This window comes from Gossypium hirsutum, chromosome A05 (genome assembly GCF_007990345.1).
Source record: "Gossypium hirsutum isolate 1008001.06 chromosome A05, Gossypium_hirsutum_v2.1, whole genome shotgun sequence".
Taxonomy (NCBI): domain Eukaryota; kingdom Viridiplantae; phylum Streptophyta; class Magnoliopsida; order Malvales; family Malvaceae; genus Gossypium; species Gossypium hirsutum.
In genome coordinates this window covers 22050033-22076263 of record NC_053428.1, presented here as the reverse complement: position 1 = coordinate 22076263, position 26231 = coordinate 22050033, and the positions used below count along the sequence as shown (strand labels likewise).

The 26231-nt window shown below is 33.9% G+C and overlaps 1 protein-coding gene across 1 annotated transcript; it reads right to left on the bottom strand.

The window, feature by feature from the left end:
* Positions 1–3793: 3793 nt before the first annotated feature.
* Positions 3794–19290, bottom strand: LOC107957835 (E3 ubiquitin-protein ligase UPL2-like). Its single transcript, XM_016893423.2, is given in 23 exon segments — positions 3794–4228; positions 4366–4472; positions 4822–4961; positions 5067–5292; positions 5390–5470; positions 5619–5765; positions 5910–7017; positions 7256–7545; positions 7631–7884; positions 8091–8295; positions 8371–8676; positions 8764–9845; positions 9967–11571; positions 11574–11615; positions 11618–11754; positions 11756–11955; positions 11957–14069; positions 14071–16514; positions 16660–16866; positions 16944–17019; positions 17021–17031; positions 18767–18890; positions 19032–19290. Coding segments are annotated over 22 exon segments (10980 nt in total). The 5' UTR covers positions 18863–18890; positions 19032–19290; the 3' UTR covers positions 3794–4125.
* Between the last annotated feature and the right edge of the window lie 6941 nt (positions 19291–26231).

Genomic DNA, 26231 nt, shown 5'->3' with positions numbered 1-26231 from the left:
CTTTTTTCTTCCAGAGCATCGGCTTATTGTACACAGGACAAACGAAAACCATTTTTTGCCCAAATTTTCAAAAACTATCTAAAGCCTAACACAAACAATCATCAATGAAAAAAGGATCAAAAGACCTACCTCCTTTGTTTTACAACTTAATTAGGCCGTGCGGTAGGAGGAGACCCTTAGCGGATATATATAGGAGCATGAATTGCGAAGTGCTAATACTAGGGTTTTTTCTCCTCCACGTCGAAAAGACTAAAATGCTCTCATCTCACTTGCCAAATGACACAATTAACCCCCTAAGTTAACTTTCAAACCGAAGATTCCGCCTTTGGGGCTTGGGCCTTAATAGACTGCGGGTGTATATGTACTTAATTTTGAATGACAACTCTTTAATTTATAATTAATTAATGATATTTAAAACAATGATATCTGTAATTAAAAAATACTTATATATAAAAAAGTAGTTTAAGAAAATGTAAAAAAAATTTAAGCCTCTATATTAATTTCACACTTACTTAAACCCTGTCGTTAACTTAAATAATTAATTAAAATTTTTCATTAATAATTTTCGTCATTTATCACATTGACTATTAAGATAAATTGACAAACCAAATAAATACTAACACGTGATAACTTTTAATTTAATATAATAGTTTTTGTATACAAATAATTAAAAATCATAAAAAATAAATATTATAAAAATATAAAAAATCTAATAAACTATATAAAACCTATATAAAATAAAAAAAACTTATTAGAATTCTTTAAAAATATTAACATCGATATAAATTTATAAAAATCATAAAAACTTGGGCTGGACTGATTGGCTAGAAATCGACAAAGGTATTGGTTCGAAGAAAGCCATTAGACCAAACCAAAATTTCATTATTCAACTATTAGCATATGTCAGAATGAAAAATTCTGACTAAAGTTTTCAGAACCAAACTAGTAGTTGAACCAATTAGGCCATCAGTTTGCCAGTTTTATTGATTCGTTTTGTTCAATTAAGTAAAATATTAAAAAATAATAAATAAATAAAATTATATTAAAAAATCAGTTCAATCGTCTAGTTTACTAAGTCAACTAGTCTAATGTCTTTATCTATATCGATACCTTTATCGATTTCAATCCAATCAATTAGTCCGGCCTCATTTCATTTTTTTTTATGGTTTTCTATAGTTATTATAAGTTTATATCGCTTTTAAAATTTTTGATATTTTTTAATATTTTTTATGATTTTATAGAATTTAATGTGTTTTTATAAGTTTTAAAATATTTAAAATATGTTTTATTAATTTTATAATTTTTTACGATTATATTTTCTTAGATTTATTTATATATTTTATAATATTTTAAAAGTTTATATCAATTTTCATATTTAATAAATTTTATTTTTTGATAATTTTATCTGATTATTTATAATTTTATATGGTTTTTGATTTTTTATGATTTTTTTATAATTTTTATAATTAATTTTATGGGGTAAAATATTAAGTTAAATCAAAACCTGTTACATGTCACCATTTAATTGATTTATCAATTTATTTTAACAGTTAATGTGATCAATTACGAAAATTATTATTAAAGAAATGACTTAATTAATTATTTTAGTTAACGAAAATAGCTTAATTTGAAGCGAATTTAATATAGGGTCTTAATTAATTTTTTAAATGGATTTTTTTTATATAAACGTTTAAGAAAAATCAGATAAGTTGTTATTGATGAAAAGTTAAATAATAAGAGCAACTTAATTAAAAATAGAATTTATCTTTCCGTGAACCACTAAGTGGATATATTTTCTTTTAGAGAAATAGATAAGTTTTAAAGATTTTAAAAATATTTTAAATGTTATTTATCCCTATTTTAAATTTTTCTAATTTTAATTTTTTAATAATTATATTAATAAAAATTATTTTTTATTATTTACTTCAAATTCGGATTAAACTGAATTTATTTGAAATAAAAAGTATATTTTCCGAGCCCAATCAAACTATGCCTACCAAATCTCATAGTGTACAAACTTGTGGACAAGTCAACAATATAACACCATTATAAAATCATATTTAATACATTTAAACATTTAAATAACATTAAAATCATTTTTTAAATTTAATTAATATATTTAATATTAAAATATATTATAATATATAATTTGGCATAAGGGTGAAACTAGAAATTTTTTGAGGGGGCTAAAATTAAATTGTATTTTTTTCGATAGTAAAAATATAATAACCTATATCTTTATAATTTTTAAAGGATTAAATCAAATTTTTAATATTTTAAGGAATCAAAGTATAATTTTACCATTATAAATTTAAAATTTTAAATACTCTAAAGAGAAATTTCCATTTTAGAGGGAGCTGGCTCTGTCAACTTCCCTTGAATTTGCCACTGTTTGTCAATGAGTCATTGGCTTGTTGGTTAAGATGGAGGCCTTGAGTCATTGAGACTTTTTTTGCGTAATTGTAAAGTGTGAATATCTATCCCACATTGTGTGATTTTTGTCCGATTCATCGTACTTTCTACTAAATTAATTTGATTGGATATATATTTATACTATAATTGTAATTCTCTTTGATATATATATATACGACTGGTGTTTAATGCACGCTCTCCTTTTTACCTTCTAGTGTGAATGTTTTTCTACTCTCGTTTTTTTCAATGGTTGATTCCTTTGATTTTTGGCTTCCAATTCTGTGATTCCGTCTCGTTCTTTTTATGATCTTCTACTCTCAAAGAGTTTAAGAATTTATAGAGAGTAATTTTTTTAGGCAGGCATTCATCATAAGCACAATAGGAATAAATTTCGGACCCGGACAACCTTTGATGGAGAATAAGGCTGCTTCATTGTTTCTCTTAAAAGAAAAAAAAAAGAACTTTATATTTCGTTTTTATTTTTTATGCTTAATGAGGTAAAGATTTTATACATTTTTTACTACCTAATTTACACTATTCTTTAATCCAAATCCAAATTCAAATCTAAATACCAACTCCCTAAAGGATTTTACAGTCCTTATCTGACAACCAAAAATTAAAAAAATAGCCCTAAAATTACATATTGAACAGGCATCAGCCTCATCAACAACGTATTTATACTGGACGAATTCGAAAAAAAATGACCCACAGAAGTAAGCGAAATATCCCTAAACCCTTCAGGACGCAAGATGCAAGAACCAGACTCGGAAAAAAACCATATCTGCTATCTTCTTTTGCATATACGACCACCAACAATGTAACAAGGGTATCGAAATCCCCTATACCAGTTGCTCACCCCCTCAACCTAATTTCAGTTTAGGTGGAAATGCTGTGGAGATTAAGAGCAAAAATAGTTTCGATTCACAGAATTTGGCTGAAGTAGTGGGCTGAAGGGTTCTTTTTGCAGTAAATTTTGCGTGTTTTAAGGATAAGGTTTAAGGACGAACTGAGAAGTATCAGTCAGGCTAAGAACATTTCTATCAATGAATAATTTAGTATCTCTTTTTCAGATCAAGGATTTGGGATCATGATATCTACTTCCTTTAGTTGAATTTAGAAAAAAAAATTCATACTAGGATTTGATTCTCAAGGGTCAATTGATTGCTTCCTTCCTATTGGGAAGGAGCCTAATTAAGTATTTGTTTTCAATTAAGAGCTCAATTTATTATTAAATTACTTAGAAGACTTTTCATTATATGAAGCATCTTTTATTAAAAAAAATTAATCAAGCCAGTGATGTTTCGTTACCAAACCAATTAAACTCGTTTAACAAAACAAATAAATAGAAAAGGCAAGAGAAAAAATACTAACCAACACATGGTAGCAATAAACTAATTTGATGCAATTATTGTACAACCTAAAATGTAATAGAAAGACTACCTGCAAAGAGGGTCTCAACAAAGGAAAGACTCAACAATGTGATGAATCGTTAACGAGCCTCTACTTCCAAGGCAGATTTAAATGGAACAACGGTGGCAAATTTAAAACTGCCAGAGCAATTACTGTAGCCAATATGCGACTGTACAGCATATAAACATGTACTAATTCAGCGTTAGCCTAGCCCCTTATACCCTCATAACAGGATCTCCATATGCATCTTATGTATATATGTAGCTTTATCTACAAGATGACTCTGATCACTGCTTCCCATCTTTAACTAAATCCAAACCCTTCATTGGCCTCATGAATTGCGAGTAGCAATCACTCTTCTAGATGTTCCTTAGATGGGTATTCGGGCAAATCCAATTGATTGAAACTGCAATAATCATGAAGTATAATGCTCCTTGTTAAGGAAGAAGGATCTAAAGCTGAAAATTGCAAAGCAAATGACAGAAAGCTCGCAGAAAAGATAAAATCATTAAGTTGCAGAATTAACCAAATACATAGAATTACCAGGTATGAGCAGAAGGCAAGTGATCAGGGCTGCCATATGCTTTGTGTATCTGAAACTTATGAGAACCTGAAATTCCTTGAAGTGCACTAAAGCCTTCTAATGGCACCTGTGAAATTATATCGAGCAACGACTGAGATTTGAGACTGGTTATGAATCAAAAGCTACTACTATTATTGTTGTTATTATTTTTATACAAAGGAGGCTGCGGTTTGGAAATAAGAGAATGAATTGCAGATGGTTGCATGAATCAATCAGCAGCTAAGCTAAGCTCGGTTTATCTTAGTGAACTAATATAGAGCTATGCCACATGCTAGAAGAGTTAAACAGCTGCAAAATTTCACATTAAATCGAAACCTGTTTATCCTATCTGAACCTTAGTTCAAGCATTTAATAACTTAATTTGTGTTGAACTGTAGATAACAACCTGAAATGCTAACTTTCAGGCGTTGAATTACCTTTGAGGTGCCTGTCACAAACTGTAGAAGCCGAGCTTTATCCTCCTTGCTGAACCCCTGAACAACCTCCCAAAACCACTGAATAACAGGCGATGCTGCACTATAACCAGAGTACTCCGTATTTGCCCTCATGTCATCCACTAGGAGAGAGTTATTGAGATCATGTCATATTAAAATAATGGTAGGCAAAATAAAGCATTCTATCATCAAGTAATTAACATTTAAATTGGTTTATAAACACTTACGATCAATATCAGGAAGACCACTTATCAGTAACTCCAGCTCCTTGTCATTAAAAACAGAAATTAATTCCCTAGGAACTAATTCATTGAATCCTTCCAAAAATGCATTTATTTGAGGACGAATAGCTGTTGTCAGACGATGCTCAACAACCAAGTCAACGTATTGGTGTTTATTCTCCCCAGTAACTTTAATGTTCCGACCACCAGGGATCAGCTCATAGTCAGTCACCTGCACCATATTTCATAGAATATAAATCATAAATTTATAACCACAAAAGAGAGGTCACCACAAAGGGTTTCTTGAAAAGATAAATGAAAACCCTTACCTGTGTCCTTTCATACAATATCAGCTTCTCCTCATCAGCATCAATGCTAAAAGTAAGGCCCAGGACATCACTAATATCATTCTGGAGAAACAAATAAGGGAAGGAGAAAAAAAGAAATGCAAAACAATTATCTAATGGACTGAGAACGATAATAGCTAACAAACTAAAAGCTCCCTCCCTCTCCCTCATAAGAAAAAAAGAGGAAACGATAAACAGAAAAAAGACAGACCTCAAGCATCCACTTTAGGTTTTTGAAATAATCAGGATCAATTGCTTCAATGTCATGATAAGTAACTTTCGCCCCCAAGATATGCTTGTAGAAAGATCGAGTGAAGTGGACATCCAAGAGTTGCCCATCAAAAAGTGCTTTGCCAACCTTTAAAATTTTGATTAGGAAGTGAAGAAAAAGTCAGACCCAAATGAAAAAGAGAAGTTGCATACTTTGCTTTTAGAAAAATGAAAATTACTTTATTCAAAAAAATAAATCAATCCAATAAAAGCAACCAGAGAAGGTACTCACAACTCGCCCAACAAATTTGAAGTATGAAAGATGCTCTGTTTGGTAGACTGAGTTCGGGTTAGGCTGGAATGCGGACTCATTACCCACAGTAGTGAAAAGCAAAGCTCCTTTGTCAAATATAACCCTGGACAAGAGCTGATACCATTCCCTTGTAAGCCCACCCGCATCAATACCTTCCTCTCCTTGGAAGTGAACAGTTAATCTCCCCTTCAAATCTTGAGTTGTCCGCATCCGCAGTTGGTTATATGAATCCTCAAGAATGTAAGCCCTTCTAACTGATATTCTCAGAGGACTGTGATGATTATCATGTTGATGCTTTGTTTTAGACCTGAAGTGAGCTCGTTTATTATCAAAATCAACAAAGCGGGGAACTTTCAGCATGAGTGAAAATGACTTCTCAAGCAGCCCGGGGTTTTGGCGGATAAAAGCATTTAGCAACTTCCGATGTTTCTCAGAGAACTTCACAAAGGCAACATGTTTTTCATCAAATTTTGAGACAGTTTTCTGCTGGCTAGAAGATGTGCTGGCATCCTCAGCATCGAAAAGTGTAGCCATGCTAAAATCTTGACCAGAACTTGGCTGTGCAGGATGTAACTTCTCACACATCACGAGAAAAGATTCAATATATGGTAAGATGTTTTGAGTGCCTGCAGGAAGGGGGGGTGTTACACCAGAACGTGTTGTGGTGGTTCTCGAAGGAGCTAATAAATCTGGTGCAGAATCTGAATAGCTCTCTATTTTGCTTATGCAAGTACTCAACTCTGTCCACAAAGGTTCTAAGGCGGCATTAATGTCCAACACCTTAGAAAGAGCAGTAGAACGCTCTATTTCAGGAAGCGGTTGCAGATCCTTCTCTCTCTCAGTTATTGAAGAAACAAGAGAACTCAGTGCCTGTAAGACCCTTAAAATTGCAGCTCCATCAGAAGATATTGAGCTGAGTAAAGCTTTCAAAGCTTCTCCAAACATCCGTAACTCATCCATGGCAGATTTAATCAGATTTTGTACAGCATCTGCTAGCTCAGAAATAAACAGATGACAGTGGCTCGGAGCAATTGCAACCAACTTCTTCATAACCTCAGCAACCAGGCCATATGCATTATCTGACAATCTGGGAGGGGAACAGAACATCAGACTGAACAAATGGGAAAAAAGCACTAAATCATATTGAAATTTGACAGTGGAAAGATAATAAACGTAGCAAGTGCAAAATCCATAATTTCATAGGTTACAGAAAATGAAAAAAGAGGACCTTTCTTCAATTGAAGCATAATAAAGAAACAGAGGAAACACGAACTTCTCATTGAGGAAACTGCTAAAACCAATACATTGTTAGACATATAACTTACCCTTCCCGTGCAAGCAATGAGCATAAAAGTCGGAGCTCCACTTGTGGGAGATTGGTCAGCACACTGAGCGGATCACATTCATTACTTGAATCAGATGTTGAAGGTATGGAGCAGTCAACAGCCTTCAATTGTGATTCAACATCAGAAGGAGCCTTCTCCGCACAGGTGTCAGCATCAGACAATGAAATTTGTGAAGCAGGTACTTGTTCAGAAGAAGATGCTTTCAATTTCTCAGATGAAAGGGACTTCCTTTCCACATGGTCAACAATGACATCCAACAAGTTAAGCAGCTGGGGCAAAAACCAGAAATGAGCAAACTAAACAAAAAGACATAAAATTGCTTTACATATTTATAATAGGGTTGTCACATGTTACCTGTTCAAGATGGGCTATACTTCTCAAGTACAGGGGTTGATTGAGAAGGCTCAGAAGCAACGCAATAGAACTGAATCCTTCCAGCTGCACCTCATTCATCAAAGCTTTTCCACGTGTCTGATCAATATTCCTTTGCTCTTGTAAGATGGGAAGAGGCAATCTGAACTGAAGTAAAATCTTCGCAACATATGGATGGTTTCGAGCCAAGTAAGTGAGAGTTTCAAGCACTCGCCTAGACACCAAAGGAGGAACTCCTACAAAGAAAAGGATAAAACAGAAGAAAATCACTTCAAACTTGAATGCTACAAGTCAGATGATGACCAAACTATAAAACTATATATATTTAGCTGATGAAAAATGAAAGGGAAGCAAAATAGGTAGAGACAAAAAATGAAAAAGTTCTTAAGATAAGCCATATTGAATCACTAGGGATTGTGAATTCTTCTGTTCCAAATCTTACCATCAAAATGTTGAGGACGAGAATACATAACATTATTCTGGCAACCGTGAAGCCTGTAAGGAGGTTCAATTGCATTTGAATAATTGACAGGCTTTCTTGTATCAAGCATCAGCATGTCCATCAAGATTATAACTAGCGCTTTTCTTGTTTCATTATGAGCACATAAATTCAAGAGCAGCTTCTGCAACGAACCTTTATAGAGTGGCTGCAGGTTTTACCGTGTTAATGCATAGATCAAAATCAAGAACCAAAAGGAAAAATTAACCTGCTAAGGGAACACCTGAACTATGCGAAGTATCCGAACCATTGCTTGAAGAGCTTCTGTGCCAACCAGAGGCGCTCCTTCAGCTTCAATTAGCTTAGCAGTAACAGATCTGCAGGACACAATAGTTCCTGCCATTCTGTCCAGGCTGGATCTAACACCTTCGCCTCTCCTAGAAGATTCACCTCTGCGATTCCTAGGATACATTCCAAACAAGCTACGATTATGATAGCGATGTGCAAATCTCTCGCGCAACATGTTCGCCTCCGCAACAAGTGCAGGAGTGAGATTAGCAAGAATAGCATCAGATGATGTTAGGAGAACCTGAGGATAAAAAATAGCAAAAAGAAAATGTTTAGGCACACTCGACTTACAACTTAAAATTGAACCACAAAATAACAAAAATTATACCTCTTCTCGCAAATCTGAAGGAAATGTTGCAATTATTGAGACCGTGTCCATTTCAACTGGTTGCCCTTCAAGTTCGTGAGATTGATGAAGCCTTTGCGCTTGCTGTTGTGCTAGGACTTCAGCTCTAATATCTGGGGGAAGGGCTGCAAGAAATTCTGGATCTATATCTCCAGAATTCTGTTGTTCAGAATTTGAAGGCTGTGCCACTTGACCCTGCTGAGCTGAAAGAACTTCAGCACGCAATTCCTCAGGGAGAGCTTCTAAAAATGCAGGGTCAATTGATCCAGAACCAGCATCGCTATTTATCTGCTGCTCTGCAGCTGGACCATCTTGATCTGCCTCCCGACTTGAGTTCTCTGAAACCTCAGTGACACTATGAAGCAGGGCATCTCTCCCACTATTCACAATACCAACATTTGTTCTTCTTGCACGAGCAGCCTGTGGTTCAGGAGTTCTATCAGAAGATCCATGTCTCTCTCCACCTTCATCATGGCCATCTGCACTTCCAATCTCAACATCAAGGCTTCAAAGGCTTTCCCCTAAAGTAGCCCCACTACCACTACTTTCTTGGCTCACTGCTTCAACATCTCGAGCAGCTGCATCATTTTGCTCAAATTGCATTTCAACAGATTGTGAATGTACACTTGATGCATCTGTGCCTTGTAGAGGATCACTTACTGCAGGTCTCCTATCAGCATTGAGAGAGCTACCAATTGCTTCGGAAGATAGACATGCATTAGCATTTTCATTATAAACATTGTTTTCTGCAGGATTCTCAGGCGTTGTACCAGTCCCTGGTTCCTGCAACCAACTACCTTCAACCTCGTTCTGAGGTTCCACTACTGATGTCTTCTGATCAGGAGATTTCTCAGGGCCTGGTCGCCTCAATTGGGAGACAAGCAATTCTTCAAGACCTTGTGGTACAGTAGCCACACTTGACCCACTGCTTTGCTGGCTCTCATCAACCCACAAATTCAAACGATGGCTGTGACGCCCATTCCTAAGAGACCGGAAAATAGTATCCAAGCGTGTTGAGGTGCTATCATAGTTTCTGTCTGCGAGAATCATATCATGGGCATTTTCTGAACAGGAACAAAGTAAAGAATAAAGTGTTGTTAAAATTAGAGATGCACATAAGTACAAAATTAATAAGCATTAATTCGTAAATTACAACAAAGCTCAAAAAAAGTCGCAGAAAATAACCTGATTGCCTTGGAGAGGCTGATTGTAGTGATGAAGGGCCCAATAAAAGAGGATGCCTCGAGGGGGTTGAATTCTCACCACTCCGCCCCAAAAGACTGTAAATGGATGTGGTGCGTCCTTGACGCCTGGAACCAAAAACTTCAATTGGCATTACACGAAGAGTTTCATCAGCAAAATTGTGGTCTCTGCCGAAAACCTCAATTCGATCAAACATATCCATTCCATTGGTACCCTCCTCCAACCGCAGAATAACACCACCCTCATCATCGCCATCGTCATCATCATCACCATCATCCTCCAACACTTCGTCATCAAACTCATCATCATCAATCTCATGGTCATCTTGATCTGTGTCTGGATGAGACAAGTGGTGTACATCATCATCCTCCAAATCGTTATGGTCATCATCATCATCGTCTTCATCCCCATCATCTCCGGACATCTCCTCATCCTCATCCTCATCCTCATCATCATCAAGGTTTTCTTGCTCATGTGGCTGGATTTCAAAATGGATCCCCACATTGTCTACATTTTCAAGAGCCCTTGCATCCTCAGAGGTTTCTTGCATATAATCATCCTCTGCAGCAGGAGCAAAACTCCCATCAAGATCCTGGTCATGTTCCATATCATCTGTAACAGCTTCAGAACCACCATAGTTTTGGACTCGGTTGAAAGATTCAATTCGGTCAGCTGCAACTGCATCATTGGACTGCAATGCCATTTCCATGGACTGTGATGCATCAACAATATTATCTGTTCTCCCAGTTTGATTACGATCAGCAGGTTTGACTGAACTCTCACCTTTAATAGCAGAAGAATCAACAGAATGAACATGCTCCTTGGTTACAAGTTCCAAAGCTTTGATGAGCCCTGTGATAGCTTTAGGTGACTCAGCATGATCCAAATCCAAAACTTCAAGGGTGCGTGTTAACGACGCAATCAAACCAACATCTATAAAAGTGGCAGAAGCTTCTGCCGAGATGCATGAACCAGTTGGGGTACGAGCAACTAGTATATCATTTAGCAAATCAACAAAATGCTGCATATCACCCCTTGGTGGTCTGAAACCAGGGCAGGAATCAACGAAGTTATTGAAAATACAATTGATCTCTGTGAAGACTCTCCTCTTTGCCTCAGCAGAACGCACACAAGATGCAACCAGGAATTGACTAGCTCTGGTTGCCAGTTTATGCCTCCAGTCACCATCAGTTTTCCTTTCCTTCTTTGAATTCTGTGAATATGGGATAAACCTGTGAAGAATGTGGTGAAATATTCCACCACCGGTTAAACCAGTTGAGCCCTTTTGATGAGGGGCCCTAGAGCTACCAATTTCACCATCTCTGCAAAGCAGCACATGAACAGATGCTGCGTACATTAACAGGATCTCTGTCAAAAGTTTAAAGATGAATACCATCTTTGCAAGTGAGGCAGACACATCTTGGCTAGAAACTTCATTCTCCAAAGACAAAGAAGCAATGGCTTTTCCTTTACCCTTAATGGCAGCAACATCAATTTCCATATCAGTTGATGGTGAAGCATCACCATGCACCTTCATGTTAATATCTTCTGTCAAGGGAGGTATAAAAGAAACAACCAAGTCCAAAGAAGCTCAATCACATTTACAAAGCTCTGGGGAGATTTTCTATGCATTTAACAGACTTTGAATTTAAATCATTAAATTTTCCATGTCCAATCCCAGGACCTGCAGAATTCACATTACACAAATTACCCTTTCCATCAATTTGCTGTGATTTATCTTTTTCTGATCCTTTTTCCTTCTCTTTTTGATTTATCCTTGTCACGGTCTTTAATCAAAATAACATAAGGTCTGTCACCAACCATCTCAACTTGACAGACAGACTTAACAGCCTGCATAAATATCACTGGATCACGAGAAACAACAGAACTTAGGTTGACCAGGAAATTGCGTGGGCTAACCCTTCCATTCGAATGCCTGTTAGCCATAGCCACAAGATTGTGCTTTATCTCAAGCTTCCATCGCGTGCTGCAAGGTTTGAGGATCTTCAAGGACATGGCGGATAATAGTAGCAGCAACATTGTCAAACCCAGGGAAGAGACTACTTGTCGGCAATGAAAGAAGTGAACTTACACCCCCAACATCAAGAAAACAAACAGCAAGAGAATGGATTCTAGTAAGAGTAGAACACAGCTGCAGGACAGCATGCACTGTTTCAGATGGAAACTGGTTCCTTATACAGCCACAAGCAATCTCAATCAGTCTCTTTTGCTCATGGATATCTATATTTCTTGGAGATCCAAATGAAGAATGCAGCTTACTTTTCTTATCCTCATCAATACTGACAGATATCTGTTGGCTACTAAGATTATCCCCTTTTAACTGCTCAATAATTTCAGAATCTAATTTTTTATCCACCTGAAGAAGCCTATCAAGAGCAAGGAAAGCAGTTGTTACCCACTTTGGAACTTGTGGTTTCTCCTTATCTACTAAGCCAGAGTCCCATTCTGAAAGTAAATCAGTCACAAGTTTTACCAGTCCAGTCTTTGAGGCAATTTCCCGTGCCCCCACATCCTCTTGAAGAATTAAAGCAAGAAGATGGAAAAGAGCAGACAGCAGCGAATTGTTTCTGCTAACAGAAGCAGAACTAGAATCTCTCACTTGGTCAAGAATGAAATTAATGACACTGGACCTATATTGACCATCATTTTGGGAGCACATCAACACAAGAAGATCTCTAACTGGGAACGCTAGAGGTTCCTTCATCTGAAGCAGCTTTGTACATGTCGACAACAACTCCTCAATAGGGGGAAGTTGGGCCATCTCTTCTTCCAGTTGTTGGCTACTGTCAATTGTAACATCTAAATTTGTGTCAGTTTCAGAGTTCCCAAGAGACATGGCAAGTGCACGGGCAAGTTCATCATCCTCTTGGATTTCCTCTGGATGGGAGAATAACCACTCCATTGCTAACTCCACACTGTTAGATCCAACTTGTCTCAAAGCCTCTTCGGCCCTGGACCTTGAAAATCCCATCTCTACAATTGTTGCTATGGCTGTTTCATTTGGAGGGGGTCCAGTAACACGGGCATTATTACCACTGGAAATATTTTTCACTTCAACACCAGAGTAAATGTGCCTAATGATAGATATAATCGTAGTGATGAAATCATAACTGCAATCGGTAAACTGTGGGTCTGCCCAAACTGGAAGGACTGCCTTAAGCACCATGGATTGAAGCACCTTCACAAAAGTTTCAGGATCCCTTGGGAAAGGGACATCTCCACTCAGAAGTGGTTGCACGAGCAGGTGTTTGGTAAATGGAGACAAAATAAAAGAAGATGTCACAAGGTGATCCATAAGTTTACCATAGCTAGCCAATGGACCATAAATCCATGCATGATCTCCATCTTCCTTTTCATCCTGCTTTACATTACCATCATCCGTATCCATTGGAGATGCTGGTGCCCTATTAACTGCAAATAGTAATTGACTGGTAGCTTCAAAAGTTGTCAAAACAGATTTAACAACTCCACGACCATATAAGCAATTTAGCATTATAGCATTGCAGGAATCGGGCCTGTCCAGAAGAATGCTGTCAATGAAATCAATAACCTTACCAAAGTAGCGACATTTTGTCGATATGGATGCTTCTGAGCCTGAAGATTTAACATGACCTACAAAGTTCATGTGATCCAATGCAATAGAGGCAAAAATAGAAGCAACCAATTTTGATGCAAGGGAAGCATTGACAGTATCATCCCGACGACGCGATGGAAGTAACATCACTTTTCCTACCTCTTGAAATAAATGGGTAATGTGGAAGGAAAGTGACCTCACCATGTCACAGCAAGAGTTGTGATTGGATCTCTTTCTGTCATGTTCCTTTTTACTGACAGATCCAGAAGCATCAGATGAAGTAGAATGATTGGCTCCAAAACGCACATTCGAACCATCAATGCGCAATCTCTGTTGAAAGCCGGTAGCACGGCCAAGGTCACGATAAAGGTTTATGAGGTCGAAGAACTGGGATTCAATACTCCATCCTGGTGTCCTCCTCCTTAATAATGGATCAAGGAAATGTCTAAAGGAGTTCATCCTTTGCTCTTCAGTATCGGTAGCACTAGAACCCTGTTTCAGCAGAACTAGCACTCACACCATCATCCTCAATTTCAACCTTGGCATCTTCAAGGAGAGCAATCTGCCACAAAATTTCACGATGGACACGACCAATATCTTCCAGAACATCTTTGCTGCCATTTCCAAATTCTGCAAGCAACGCACTAACCCAGCGGTTATCTTTGGAAGCAGCAAGAAATAGAAGGAACTCAATGAGGAAAAGGGGAGAAAAGATTCCATCATCAGGCATCACACTAGGATCCAGTAAAAAGGACCCTGAAACTGTACTAAATCCAGTCAAAGCTTTCTTTAAATGTTCCCTAAGAGAAGAACAGAATGCGCGGGCAAGAGGAGCAGAGTGATGCTGGGTGAACCCTTTAAAAACCACGGTGCTATGTAAAGCAATTGACATCCCCTCTGATGACTGTACAATACTGGGCCTTAAAAGAAGCTTCAGTAAAGCCTCAATTCCTGATTTCTCCACAAACAGGCGACATGTTTCAGAATTCTCTGTTCTATGAAGCAGAACCATCAGATGCAAGATGCTCAATTGGAGAAACTGCTCATCACTAATTCCATCAGTTACAGATTCCAGTTCACCAACAGGACAACAATGCTCTTCATTTCCTTTGTCTTCAGAATCAGTTTCCATTGCAGTACTCCCATTAACTTTTTCAACAGATAATGATGTGGAACAGGTACTGTTGTCTCCAAAGGAAGCAATTTTATTTACAATCTCAATTATTATATCAACACCACTGCTTCTCAATGAAGATACATGACGCAGAAGCTCTTCAACCGCATTAGCCAAAGGAACAATTGCTTCATTCATTGAAAGCACATACTTCTTGCTGGTGAAGATGTCAACCAAAAATCGCAATGCTGATGTTTCTTTCACGGCCTCCAAGCCTTTGGCATTAAGACAAATGGCACTAAGGCCATTTGGAATACATGTTATAGCCTTTGAAGATGGAAGCACTCCGGATAAGACAGAAGATAAAAAGGCATCTGGAAGACCAAGTTCAACAAGTGCAGCAAGACAAGTTGGATCCTTATGGATAATTTCACTCATAACAGTCACAGCTGAGTAGTAAATATCCCCTCCAACTTTTTCAGCATTGTCATATATGAGTGAGAGCATCCGGGGCAGAGAACTGTCATGTGGATTCTGTACTCTGGCAGAATTTGCAGGGGCATATGTAGGAGAACCAAGAGCTTTCAAAAGCACCTTGATAAGCCTCTTCTGGGAATGCAACTGATCATCATTGTATCTTGAGCATTCACCAATGACAACCGAATTATCATTTCCACCAGACATACCAATAATTCTATGCACTTCTATCTGTAGTCTCTGAGACAAAAGCTCCACCCCACCCAGTTCTCTAAGCAATGACACAGCTGAACTACTGTAATGCATGAGCTTTTGTAGAGCTTTTACAGCCAAATACACAAGATGCATATGATTTGGGTCAGAATCCTCCAAAAGAGGTAAAAAGGTTGGAACCATTCCTGACCCTCTAATATTACTCCCTGAAGCAGAGGATGACACAATATGAAGCAGATAGAACTGAAGAAGAGCCTCAATAAAAGCAAGAGATGATGAATCACTAGAACCTTTCAGTGACAGAACTGCCTTCTGAAGCACATTCAGGAGAATCATCCGATTTCCTACAGTAAAACTAATACTTGATCCACTCAAAATTCGTGCCCGGTCATGAGATGCTGAATATGCAGCTAACTGAGCCCCTAATGCAAGCATCGCAAGTGTTCTAATAGTTCCAGGAATCGTTTCCTCAGAACGTACTATTCTGATCAATTCATTTGTATACTCTGGCTCATTTGCAAAAAATGATGCCAGCTCATCATTAGCATCATTAGACTGAACAAGCACAATAAATGCAAGAAGGCAAATCCTGCTGTACAGCCTGCATATCTTGGGTGACCGAAAGGCATGTGCATATCTAATTCTTGTTAGCAATGAAAACCGGAGCTCAGTCGGTATGTTGTACTGCTCAATACATTGCTTCATTATTAAAAGATCGTCCTCCTTCTGCAAATGTAAATCTGGCATGTGAATGACTCTTGAAGTAGAACTTGCATTCCCACTGCTTTCTTCATTACCTTGAGCATTGGGCCCGTGCAATTCAAAATAAATGCTAGACCCAATTCGGTGTTGAGACTTGTCATGGTCATTTTCCATGTCAGATGGAAATAAACTAAGCCCTTCATCATTTGTTTTCTCATTTGCCAAAACGCATGAATATAGACCCAAGCCCTCCTCCTTGCTCCCCCATCCCTGAGAAAGAGAAAGCAGATAGCTGTTTACTGAGACACATCCAATCAGTTTACCACTCCCGTGGACCTTAGATGGGTTTATTTTAACAAGAGCAGAAAGAGTCTCCAGGGTAGCTATGAGAACTTCAGGATCAGTGGATGAAAGCAGGAACTTGAAATTCTGAAAGGCAAATGTGAGAGTTATATTAGGAAAAAAAAAGTATAGGAGAAGAACATAGAGCATCCATAAGTTAACAAGTTGCTAGGACCTAAACATGTTTGCAATCACCATCGTTAAAATAATTTATGGCATCATCTCAGCATACCTCCAAACCATCAAATGAACTTTTGTTGTGGCAATTCTCCAATATCATTTGCATAACTCGTAGTATTTGAAGAACTGAATGCTTTGGAAATGGACTATCATCTTCTAGAATTTTATCTGATAAGAGAAGATCATTCCTACAAGACACGTAAGTCTTGAAATATGTATCAAAATGAAGAAATAGTGGCCTCCAATGATGAAAATTCCCCTGAATTAAAAGCAACAAGTGAGCGAAAGAACCAAGAAAGGAGGCAATCAAAGAGGAATAAGTAGAGCAAAAATCACCTTACTATACTCCCATCGAAAGCCTGAAAGAGGTATTGCTATATCCTGTAAAGGACTCTGGATCACTTTATCAATTAATTTGAGGAGGCTGCAAGTGACAGTGCATGTTAGATATATTCCAGAACAAAAAGAGAACATACGTAGACAGAAATTTTCTGGACATTCAGTCAAGCTATTGAAACCAGTATATACTCCCATGGCAATCAGTAAACATACATCAATGTATATGCATAAGTTCCCTAAAGCATGTTTGGGAGTTTATGTTGGATCTTAATTACCTAAAGAAAGATGAGAATAACCAAATATGAGTAATGAAAGCAATAAATAATATTGGAAAGAAAATCTAAAAGAAATTTGAAAGCATAAAACTAATGCCAAAATTTGAGGCTCAATAATTGAAGGTCAAAAGAGCAAGAATAATAATTCCATGGGAATGCAAAACATCATCGCTTGCTCATTGCATTAAAGCTAGCCAAGTATTGACTAGCTGGCACATCATAATTATCCATAAAACTATGTTTAAAATGAAATTTATGTAGTGTTCTTGTAAAATATGCCTAGACGTGAACTTAGATGACTTCCAAAAATTTCACACATAAAATAAAAGAGAACTATAAAACTCTTCTAATACTTCCACAATTATGTAGAAAGATAAAATAGATGCTCTCAAGGATATTCATATAAGCACTTTGCTAAAGGTCTAAAAGTCATACCAAGCAACAATTAATTGAGAGTAGAGAATGCCATCTTATAAAAGCTATTAATAGTATCGCAGAACAGGACATGCATATTGATTGCAGATGTATCACATGAATTATAAAATTATAGCAGTACCAGAACAAAAAGTTCACACAGACATCCAATTACAAGCACCGGCAGTAAACACATGATAACAAATATTCTAAAAGTAGAAAGTAGGAAAAGAACTAGCATTGATCAGTTTGAAGTGCCTAAATTCTAGGCTTAAATCGCATTCCAAGAACTCCAATAAAAGAAACCAAAAATTCCTCTATAACCTTGGACAAAATATTTCATTCATTTATTGAAATTAAAGAAACTAAGTTATCAGCATATAAGCCCGGAAACATCTAGAACCATACAGAAAATTTCATACCTAGGCAAAATAACACAGAATGCACAATTTAGCAATTTACTAACATTATTTTTTATTCTAAAATGAAAAATATAGTGTAAAAAAAATATCATAACATCCTAAGACAACTATCCACAATAAACTTACATGCTTCAATTTTCTAGTCCAGCATTATTTAAATAAATAAATAACTCTCTAAAACCTCCAGGATTCTTACTTGGTATGAATTATGAGAAGTAAAGGTGCATAATCCTGTCAGAGAAACAACATGAACCATAACAACTGACACCAACTATTGCCCTTACTGTTAGAGAAAACATTTGCAAATACGGAATGCTTACTCCAATGCACATTCTTAAGCAGGTAGAACAGAAAACATGTCATAAACAATATAAGGTCTTCAGCTTTAAGACATTGTACTAATTTTTTTTAAATATGCAGATAACAAATTTGTGACTACAACTAATAATGTAAGAATCAATTCGTTCTTAAAGCATTAATATCTCTCAGTTAACCGCCATATAATGGCAGCAATCAATAGTAACAAACAAACAATCAATTATATTAACAACTAATAATAACATAGAAAACATAAAGGAACAAGCACAGCATTAAAATAGCAATCACTCCGAGAAAGGAGTACGAAAAAAGAGAGAGATTCCGATAAACCCTAATTAGACAGCATTTTCTCAGGAAACCTAAAAGAAAAAATAAAGAAAAAGAAACTTACGGGCTCAGAATCGAGTTTAATAGAAGGACCGATGTCAGTTTCACCAGACAAAAGCTGGCGAAGCCTCGAAGGCAAAGTCGATCTTATATTCGCCATCTCACCTCTACTCCTCTACTTCCAACTACTAAAAATACGAAACAATTTTTTTTTAAAGCGAGAACATATGTTTTAGAAATCGAAAAAAAAAAACAAAACAGATCAGATATAAATTACATAAAAAAATAGACATACTGAAAAGTCTAAAAAGAAAGAAAAGAGAGAAAACCTCTGAAAGGCGAGAGAGAGCGATTAGCGATGGATGCTTACACATCCAAAGTAGGCAGCATGAAACCAAAGAAGACTGATTCTCAAAGAGAGATTTATGAAAATGAAAGAAAGAAAGAGAAAAGAAAACCCCAAAAGCGAATAGAAATGGAGGTTTGATGAGAGAGTGGTGCTTGGTTTAAGTGTTTGTTTGATTTTTGGCGTTTTATACAATTTTGAGTTCTCTGAGGAATTTTCACATAGTATTTTAACAAGGATATCAATAGTAAAGGGAGAGGGGGGGTGTTCAATAAATAGGGGAAAAAAGGTTAAGGGCCTCTTAAAAGAGGAGTGAAATGAAAGTAAATGAAGCATGAAATAGTTAAAAAATATGTGTACATTTGCGGGTGTGTTAAGAGACCTACGACGACTACACCGCCACGGACTCCAGAGGTCGTTTTCAAACTCTATTTTTTCTTTTTTATTTTCATTTATTGTTTTTTTACTCTTTTTTAATAATAAATAAATGACTGTTTTTCAAAGGTATCAGTGTAGTTTTTTTATGATCTCCAAAAATATCTCCCAATTTGAGAAAAAATCCAGTTTTTGGCGATTCATAGTTACATACTACTATTCCTTCTTTCTAATTTTTTTGTTCATTTTATTTTAATATTGACCAGAAAAATATTATTTTAAACATTATCTTTGTAAATTGCGTTTTTAAAATTTGATTTCAAGGTGTTTAAGAAATAACTGAAAGATTCACATCAACTAATTAATATTTAGAAAACAAATTTAAAATTGATCCAAGTTGATTTGAAAAATATTTAAATTTATTTTTAGATTTATTGTTAAAATATTTTATGATAATATTTTAAAATATATAATTAAATAAAATAAGTAATAATAAAATACCCTAACATTTTTTTAGTTATTTTATTTGGGTATATATATAAAATTTAAAAATGTAATTTAGATTGTGTTTAATAAATCATTGAAAATGTAATTTTTCAACATTTAATTTTTTAATGGTATTTAATAATTATATTAATTTTTCACGAATATAAAATTTTTAACAAAATATGTTGAATATGATAAGTAGGTAGGTAGTTTGGTATTATGAAAAATAGCCACTTTTTTTTAGAGTTAGAAAGTGATTCTAACTTTTAGCATTTCAGTATTTCTCATGATAAACTTTTCCATATAGATTGAAAAGTTCTAAAAAAATATTATGACAAATTTAACCTTATTTTATATTGGTCTAGGGTATTAATCTATTAATAAAGGTAAAAGAAAAAAAAAGCTATTGTAACGACTCGATAAGCACTAGTATCAGAAAGTATGTTTTCAGGTCTTCGTTTTTGTAAAATGGATTTGTAGATATTTATTAAAAATATTTACAAAATTAGTTATGTGGTCAATTAGTTTTTGGTTAGGTGAATTAGCTTGAATAAATGGTGAAAGTTTAATTATATGTTAAAGAAAGTTAAGGGACTAATTGAGCAAATAAACTATAAATTCACAATTGTATGGTAATGGTAATTTACATGTGTAATAATATTATACATATACTTGTAATAATTATATATACTTATTATTTAAGAAAATATTATAATATTATATTATTATAATTAAAATACAAAACAAAAGAAGAAGAAAAAGAATAGAAAATTGAACAAGAAGAAAACGAAAACAAGGAGAAGAAAGAAAGAAAAAGAAAAATTAGAGTTTCAAGTTCAAAGCTTAATTGGTAAGTTAATTTAATCCATTTTCTTATAAATTTTATGTTTTTAGAACCCTAGAACAAAATACTACTTGATTTGTGTTGAAATTTTAAATATTATTAGATTTTTAGATGATGTTCATGTTGAATAATTTAAGTGTTTGAGACTAAATTGATAGAATTTTAAGTTAGAAATGGAAAAGGGATTGAATTGTAAAATAAATTATAAGTTTTGAGTAATAGAAACTAAATTAGGAAATTTTTGAAATTTAAGGTTTTATGGTTAAATTAGAGAGTTAAGTTTAGTTTTAAGTGGAAATTGAATGAAAATATAGAATAAATTGTGAAAAAAAATAAAGTTAGTTTTGGTTAGGGACTAAATTAGAATTTAGGCAAAAGCTGAATATAAATTTAAAAATTTAATGTGAAATTGTGTTGTATTGATGATTTTTAAATGGTTAATTTCCGTAACTAACGTTGTACCGGAAACTTTAGCTAAGAAGGGAAAAGAAAAAGTCAACAAGGAGTAGCTCGAAAATTACGGTTTATATTTCTATAATCTGATTTTAGTAAATATTAATTATTTTATTTTTTATTTAATGTTTATGGTAAGTAATTAAGGTAAGTGTTAATATTTTGATATTGAGTTGAATATCATGTGGACATGTGATTGATATGGATATTAGATATTGATTGAGAAATTGAAAACCCTATTAATTGTATTGAGCTGAGTCGGATATAGATGGCATGCTATAGGATTGAAAGTGTTAAAGGATACTTCGACTTCGAGTCGATGAGACATTGGGTGTCACAATATTACTTCGGATAAATTCGATGAGGTACTGGGTACCAATTTACTTCGACAAGACCGATGAGACACTGGGTGTCAACTTATTGCTTCGAATTATCCAATGAGGCATTGGGTGCCAAACTGGTGTGTTTTGATTGGATCCGTATATCAGTCCGAGTCCGAGTCGTGTTAATAGGGGAAATTAAATGAATAATATGATTGTTGAAAATGGAAAGAATTGAATGTGAAATACAAATGAGATACATGGATTGATGGATTGTATTGTGAGAAACTATCTGGGATAGCAAATGTTAAGAACTGAATGTGTTATGAATTCATATTTATAGATTGTTTAATTGAAAAATTATAGTTATTGCATGAATTAATGTGTTTTTTTTATATTAAATTTACTTTTAAGCATTCAGATTATAAAAATACCACTGAGTTCATACTTAGCGTACAATTTGTTTCCGTGCGCAGATTAGGTGTTAAAGTTGATCATCGATTTAGCATCTATCTGAGATCCCGAACTCAAAATATGGTGAAGTATATTACTTTTTGGTAATAGCATGTACCTAAGTTGTTTCGTGTAGGTCGTTTTGGGAAATGATTGTAAATGATGTTATAATATGAAATTGGTTGAATATATATCATATGTGTTATATTCAATGTTATCAAATGGTATGTTTTGGTTTAAATTAGTGTGAATATAGAATTGATTTAAATGGTGTACTATTAGATTGTTTAGATAATATATGTGAAGTATTTATGAATATACTTTAAATAGGTCATAAGATTGAATGTTTTGATATGTTTTAGATGTATTTGAATGTGTTTTGGATTGGTCGAATGATTGGTTTTTTGAGTTGTTTGTTATTTAAGATTGAAGGGTTGGTAAACTTGATGCTTAAGATTCATTTTGAGTCTACACGACTAGGCACACGGGCTTGTGACTTGACCGTGTGAGATACACGGCTAACACATGGGCGTGTGGTTTGGCCGTGTGTTCCCTGCAACTTAAAATTTTCAAAACATAATGCTCAGGTAATTTCACATGCCCCTATACCATGTTCGACTCAAAGAACTTGATATAGGAATATTACATTTGGTGCCAAAGTAATTCTTGGCTAATTACTATTATATTTGAACATAAAAACGGACAAATAATAAATTTAAATAATTTATATTTAAATTCATTACTACTACACTAATTTTTTTTAAGTACATGCCATTCTATTCAAAATTTTAAAACGTACCTTCTTGTTGCTTGAAGATGTGATGAGATGAAGACTCGTAATCTCAAATACAATTCTTCAAAATTTCTGTACCTAATCTGTGCACAAAAACAAACTGTACGCTGAGTATGCACCCAGTGGTATTACTCTAATTCAAATACTTAAGGTAAAAATAATATATATACACATTAAATCTTACCACTATTTTACCTTCAATAAATCATTCATGCATTTAAACTTCAAATTTATTCTAATAATTTGTATTTTAAATAGCTTTTCTTTATTTTAATTTATATATCTTCATATTATATCAATATCCATTTCAAGCATTTCATCAATAACCATTTCATTAAATCATTATTTCATATATTTCATTTTTATATCCTAATTCAATAACTTATTCTATTCCATATCTAAAACCTTACAACATTAGTCCTTCAATAATTATTTAAACCAACATTTTTCAATAAAAATAATTATAGTTAATTCATAAGATTATATTCAACTAACTCATACACTATTTCATTATTTCCAATTCATTATATTTTCACTTCTTATTTCGATATCTCAATTTCAATTCACATTTCAATTCATAATTTCACTTTCTCATACTTTCAATAGTTCAATCAATCAATTCATTTGATTTTCTCATTTGATTTTTTCATTTCAATTATTCAACTGATTTCAATATCAATAATTCGATATTTTAGCAAATTCATGAATCTTAAGTTCATGCTTCAAATCTCACATTTTAATTTCTTTCACGATTCAACTCATAATTTCTTTCTCATATATTTTAATAGTACGGTCAATCAAATTTATTTAATTTTCTCATTTCACTTATTCACCCCATTAACAAAATTGGACTTTGACGGATACATAGATTCTAGCCCAAACACACTAGTACGGCACATTGTGCCTAAAACGGTACATAGTACTTGATCAGTATACGACACATAAGTGCCTAAAATGACACATGAGGTGCCTGATATGACACACGAGGTGCCTGAAATACGACACATAAAGTGCCTGATCGGCAAAGCCGATATATCCCGTACTCTTCCAAATCCTATGGCATGCCAATTATATCTAACTCAGCCCGACTAGTTAATAAGGTATTTTAATTCTCAATTCACTTTCATTTCCAGTTTAAGATCACTTTTCAATTACAATTTCACATTCAAATCAATATATAGTTCAATTATACATGCACATTCACCGTTCAATTCAATTCTCATTCAATTCAAATTCATTTTTCCTCTTTCTAATCAATAAACAATTCAATACCAATATGTACTTTAGATAATTACATATAATCATATTTCGATTCAATTCAAACCACTTTTCAATCAATACACAATTCACATATTCACACATATTCATAAATTAATTCACTTTTATTTAATTCATATTTTTAATTCATTTTCCAATCAAATTCAAATCACTAATTACTTTTCAATCAATATATATTTCAAATACTCACATATTTTCTTCATTCAATTCAATTTGATTCAATTCAAATCACTTTTCCAATCAATATACGTTCAAATATTCACATAATTCATAATTCATAATTCAATTATTTAATTCAAATCACTTTTAATTTCTAATTTGTTCACATTCAATTTCAATAGCCATAAACATTTTTGAATCAATTTCATTCAAATCAATATCATCATTTCAATTGCTTACTTAATTTTACTTGCCATGCATTTTAATTAAAATATAACAATTCATAATAAATAGATTTGAATTGTAGTAATACAAACCCAGATTTGTTTGATTACTCCTCGATAACTTTTCCTTTCCTTTCGGTGTCGATGCCTCAGGTTCTTTACTAACTACGAAAATAATAATAATAATTTACACTTATTAATTACAACACCAATTTATAATAAATGATGGAATTTCTATTCAATTTATACCCTAATTCCAATTTAATCCTAATTAACTCATTTACTTTTATAATTCAATTCATACTTCATTTCTATTCAATTTCCTTTCATATTTCACTTAACTGTCTAATGTTCATAATAAAATTATAATTTAAATTTCTTTCAATTTAATCCTTTAAACACAAAACTTATAGCTTCTTTTACAATTCAATCCCTTACTAAATCTAACTTGAAATTTATTCAATTAAATCCCTAATTCATCTTTTTGTTCAACATGAACTATACTTATAAACCTATGAACTTTCAAGTATCAACATAATTTCATCAAAACCTTATTCTAAAGCTTCTAAAACATCAAAATTAAGTAAAAAGAACTTAATTAACTTACCTATTAAAACTGTAAATCTTCAAACCCTAGTTTTCCCCTTTTTCTTTTCTTTCCCTTTACTTTCTTCTTGGTTTCGAATGGCTTCTGCTATTCTTTATTTTGCTTTCTTTCTTTCTTTCATTTCTTTTATATCTTATATATATATTAGTTAATAATGATAACAATTATAATAATAATTATAATAAATATCTTTTAATAACACATATTTACATTACATTTGTCACCGCTTAATTTGTTTATCATACACAAAAATCTCATAATATAATTATTTAATTAATAACTATCTTTTACTTAATTTTCAAGTAAATAAATAAATATAATAAAAATGTATATATTTACATTATTACAATTGTCACTATCCAATTTGTTTATTATACAGAAATCTCACAATTTAATTATTTATCTAATAAATATCTTTTACTTAGTAATAATAAATAATAAATATATATTTACTAATTAAATATAAGTATTACAAATGTACATCTATATTTTTTTACAATTGTACATTATCATCACCATCCATTTGACAAATTTTTTATTTATTCATATAATATAATATTTTTAATTTATAACTAATATAAATTACAATATAATAAAATAATTATATACATTATAATTTAATAATAATTAAACAATAAAAATCTTAGATTTTTATCAACATTTGCCGCCTCATTTATGGTGAATGGTATATTTTTTGGTCCCCTTTCTTTTTATTAATCTATAATTCTACTTTTACCTCTTATTCAATTTAGCCTTTTTTTTTCCTAATTTCTCTTAATTAAGCTAAATTCACTTAATTAAAGCCTAATTAAACACACCAATAGCCTCACAAATATTCCTAATAAATATTTACGAACTCGGTTCACTAAGATGGAGGCCCTATGACTCGCTTTTTCATTGCCCGTGAATTTTGGGTCATTACAGGTAGAGACACGGGCGTGTGTTTCAACCGTGTAAAGCACACGGCCTAGCACACTGGCGTGTGGCTGGCCATGTAACCTAAGTTAGGGGGTTACACGGGGTTGAACACGGCCTGAGGAACGGGCATGTTTAATAGCCACATGGACGTGTCCCTTGATCACACGGGCGTGTGACCCTTGCACCTAAGAAAAATTTTGAAATTTCATGAAAAATTTCCGAAACACCTAATTCAGTCCTAATTTGTTTCTAACACGTGTTTTGGGCCTCGAG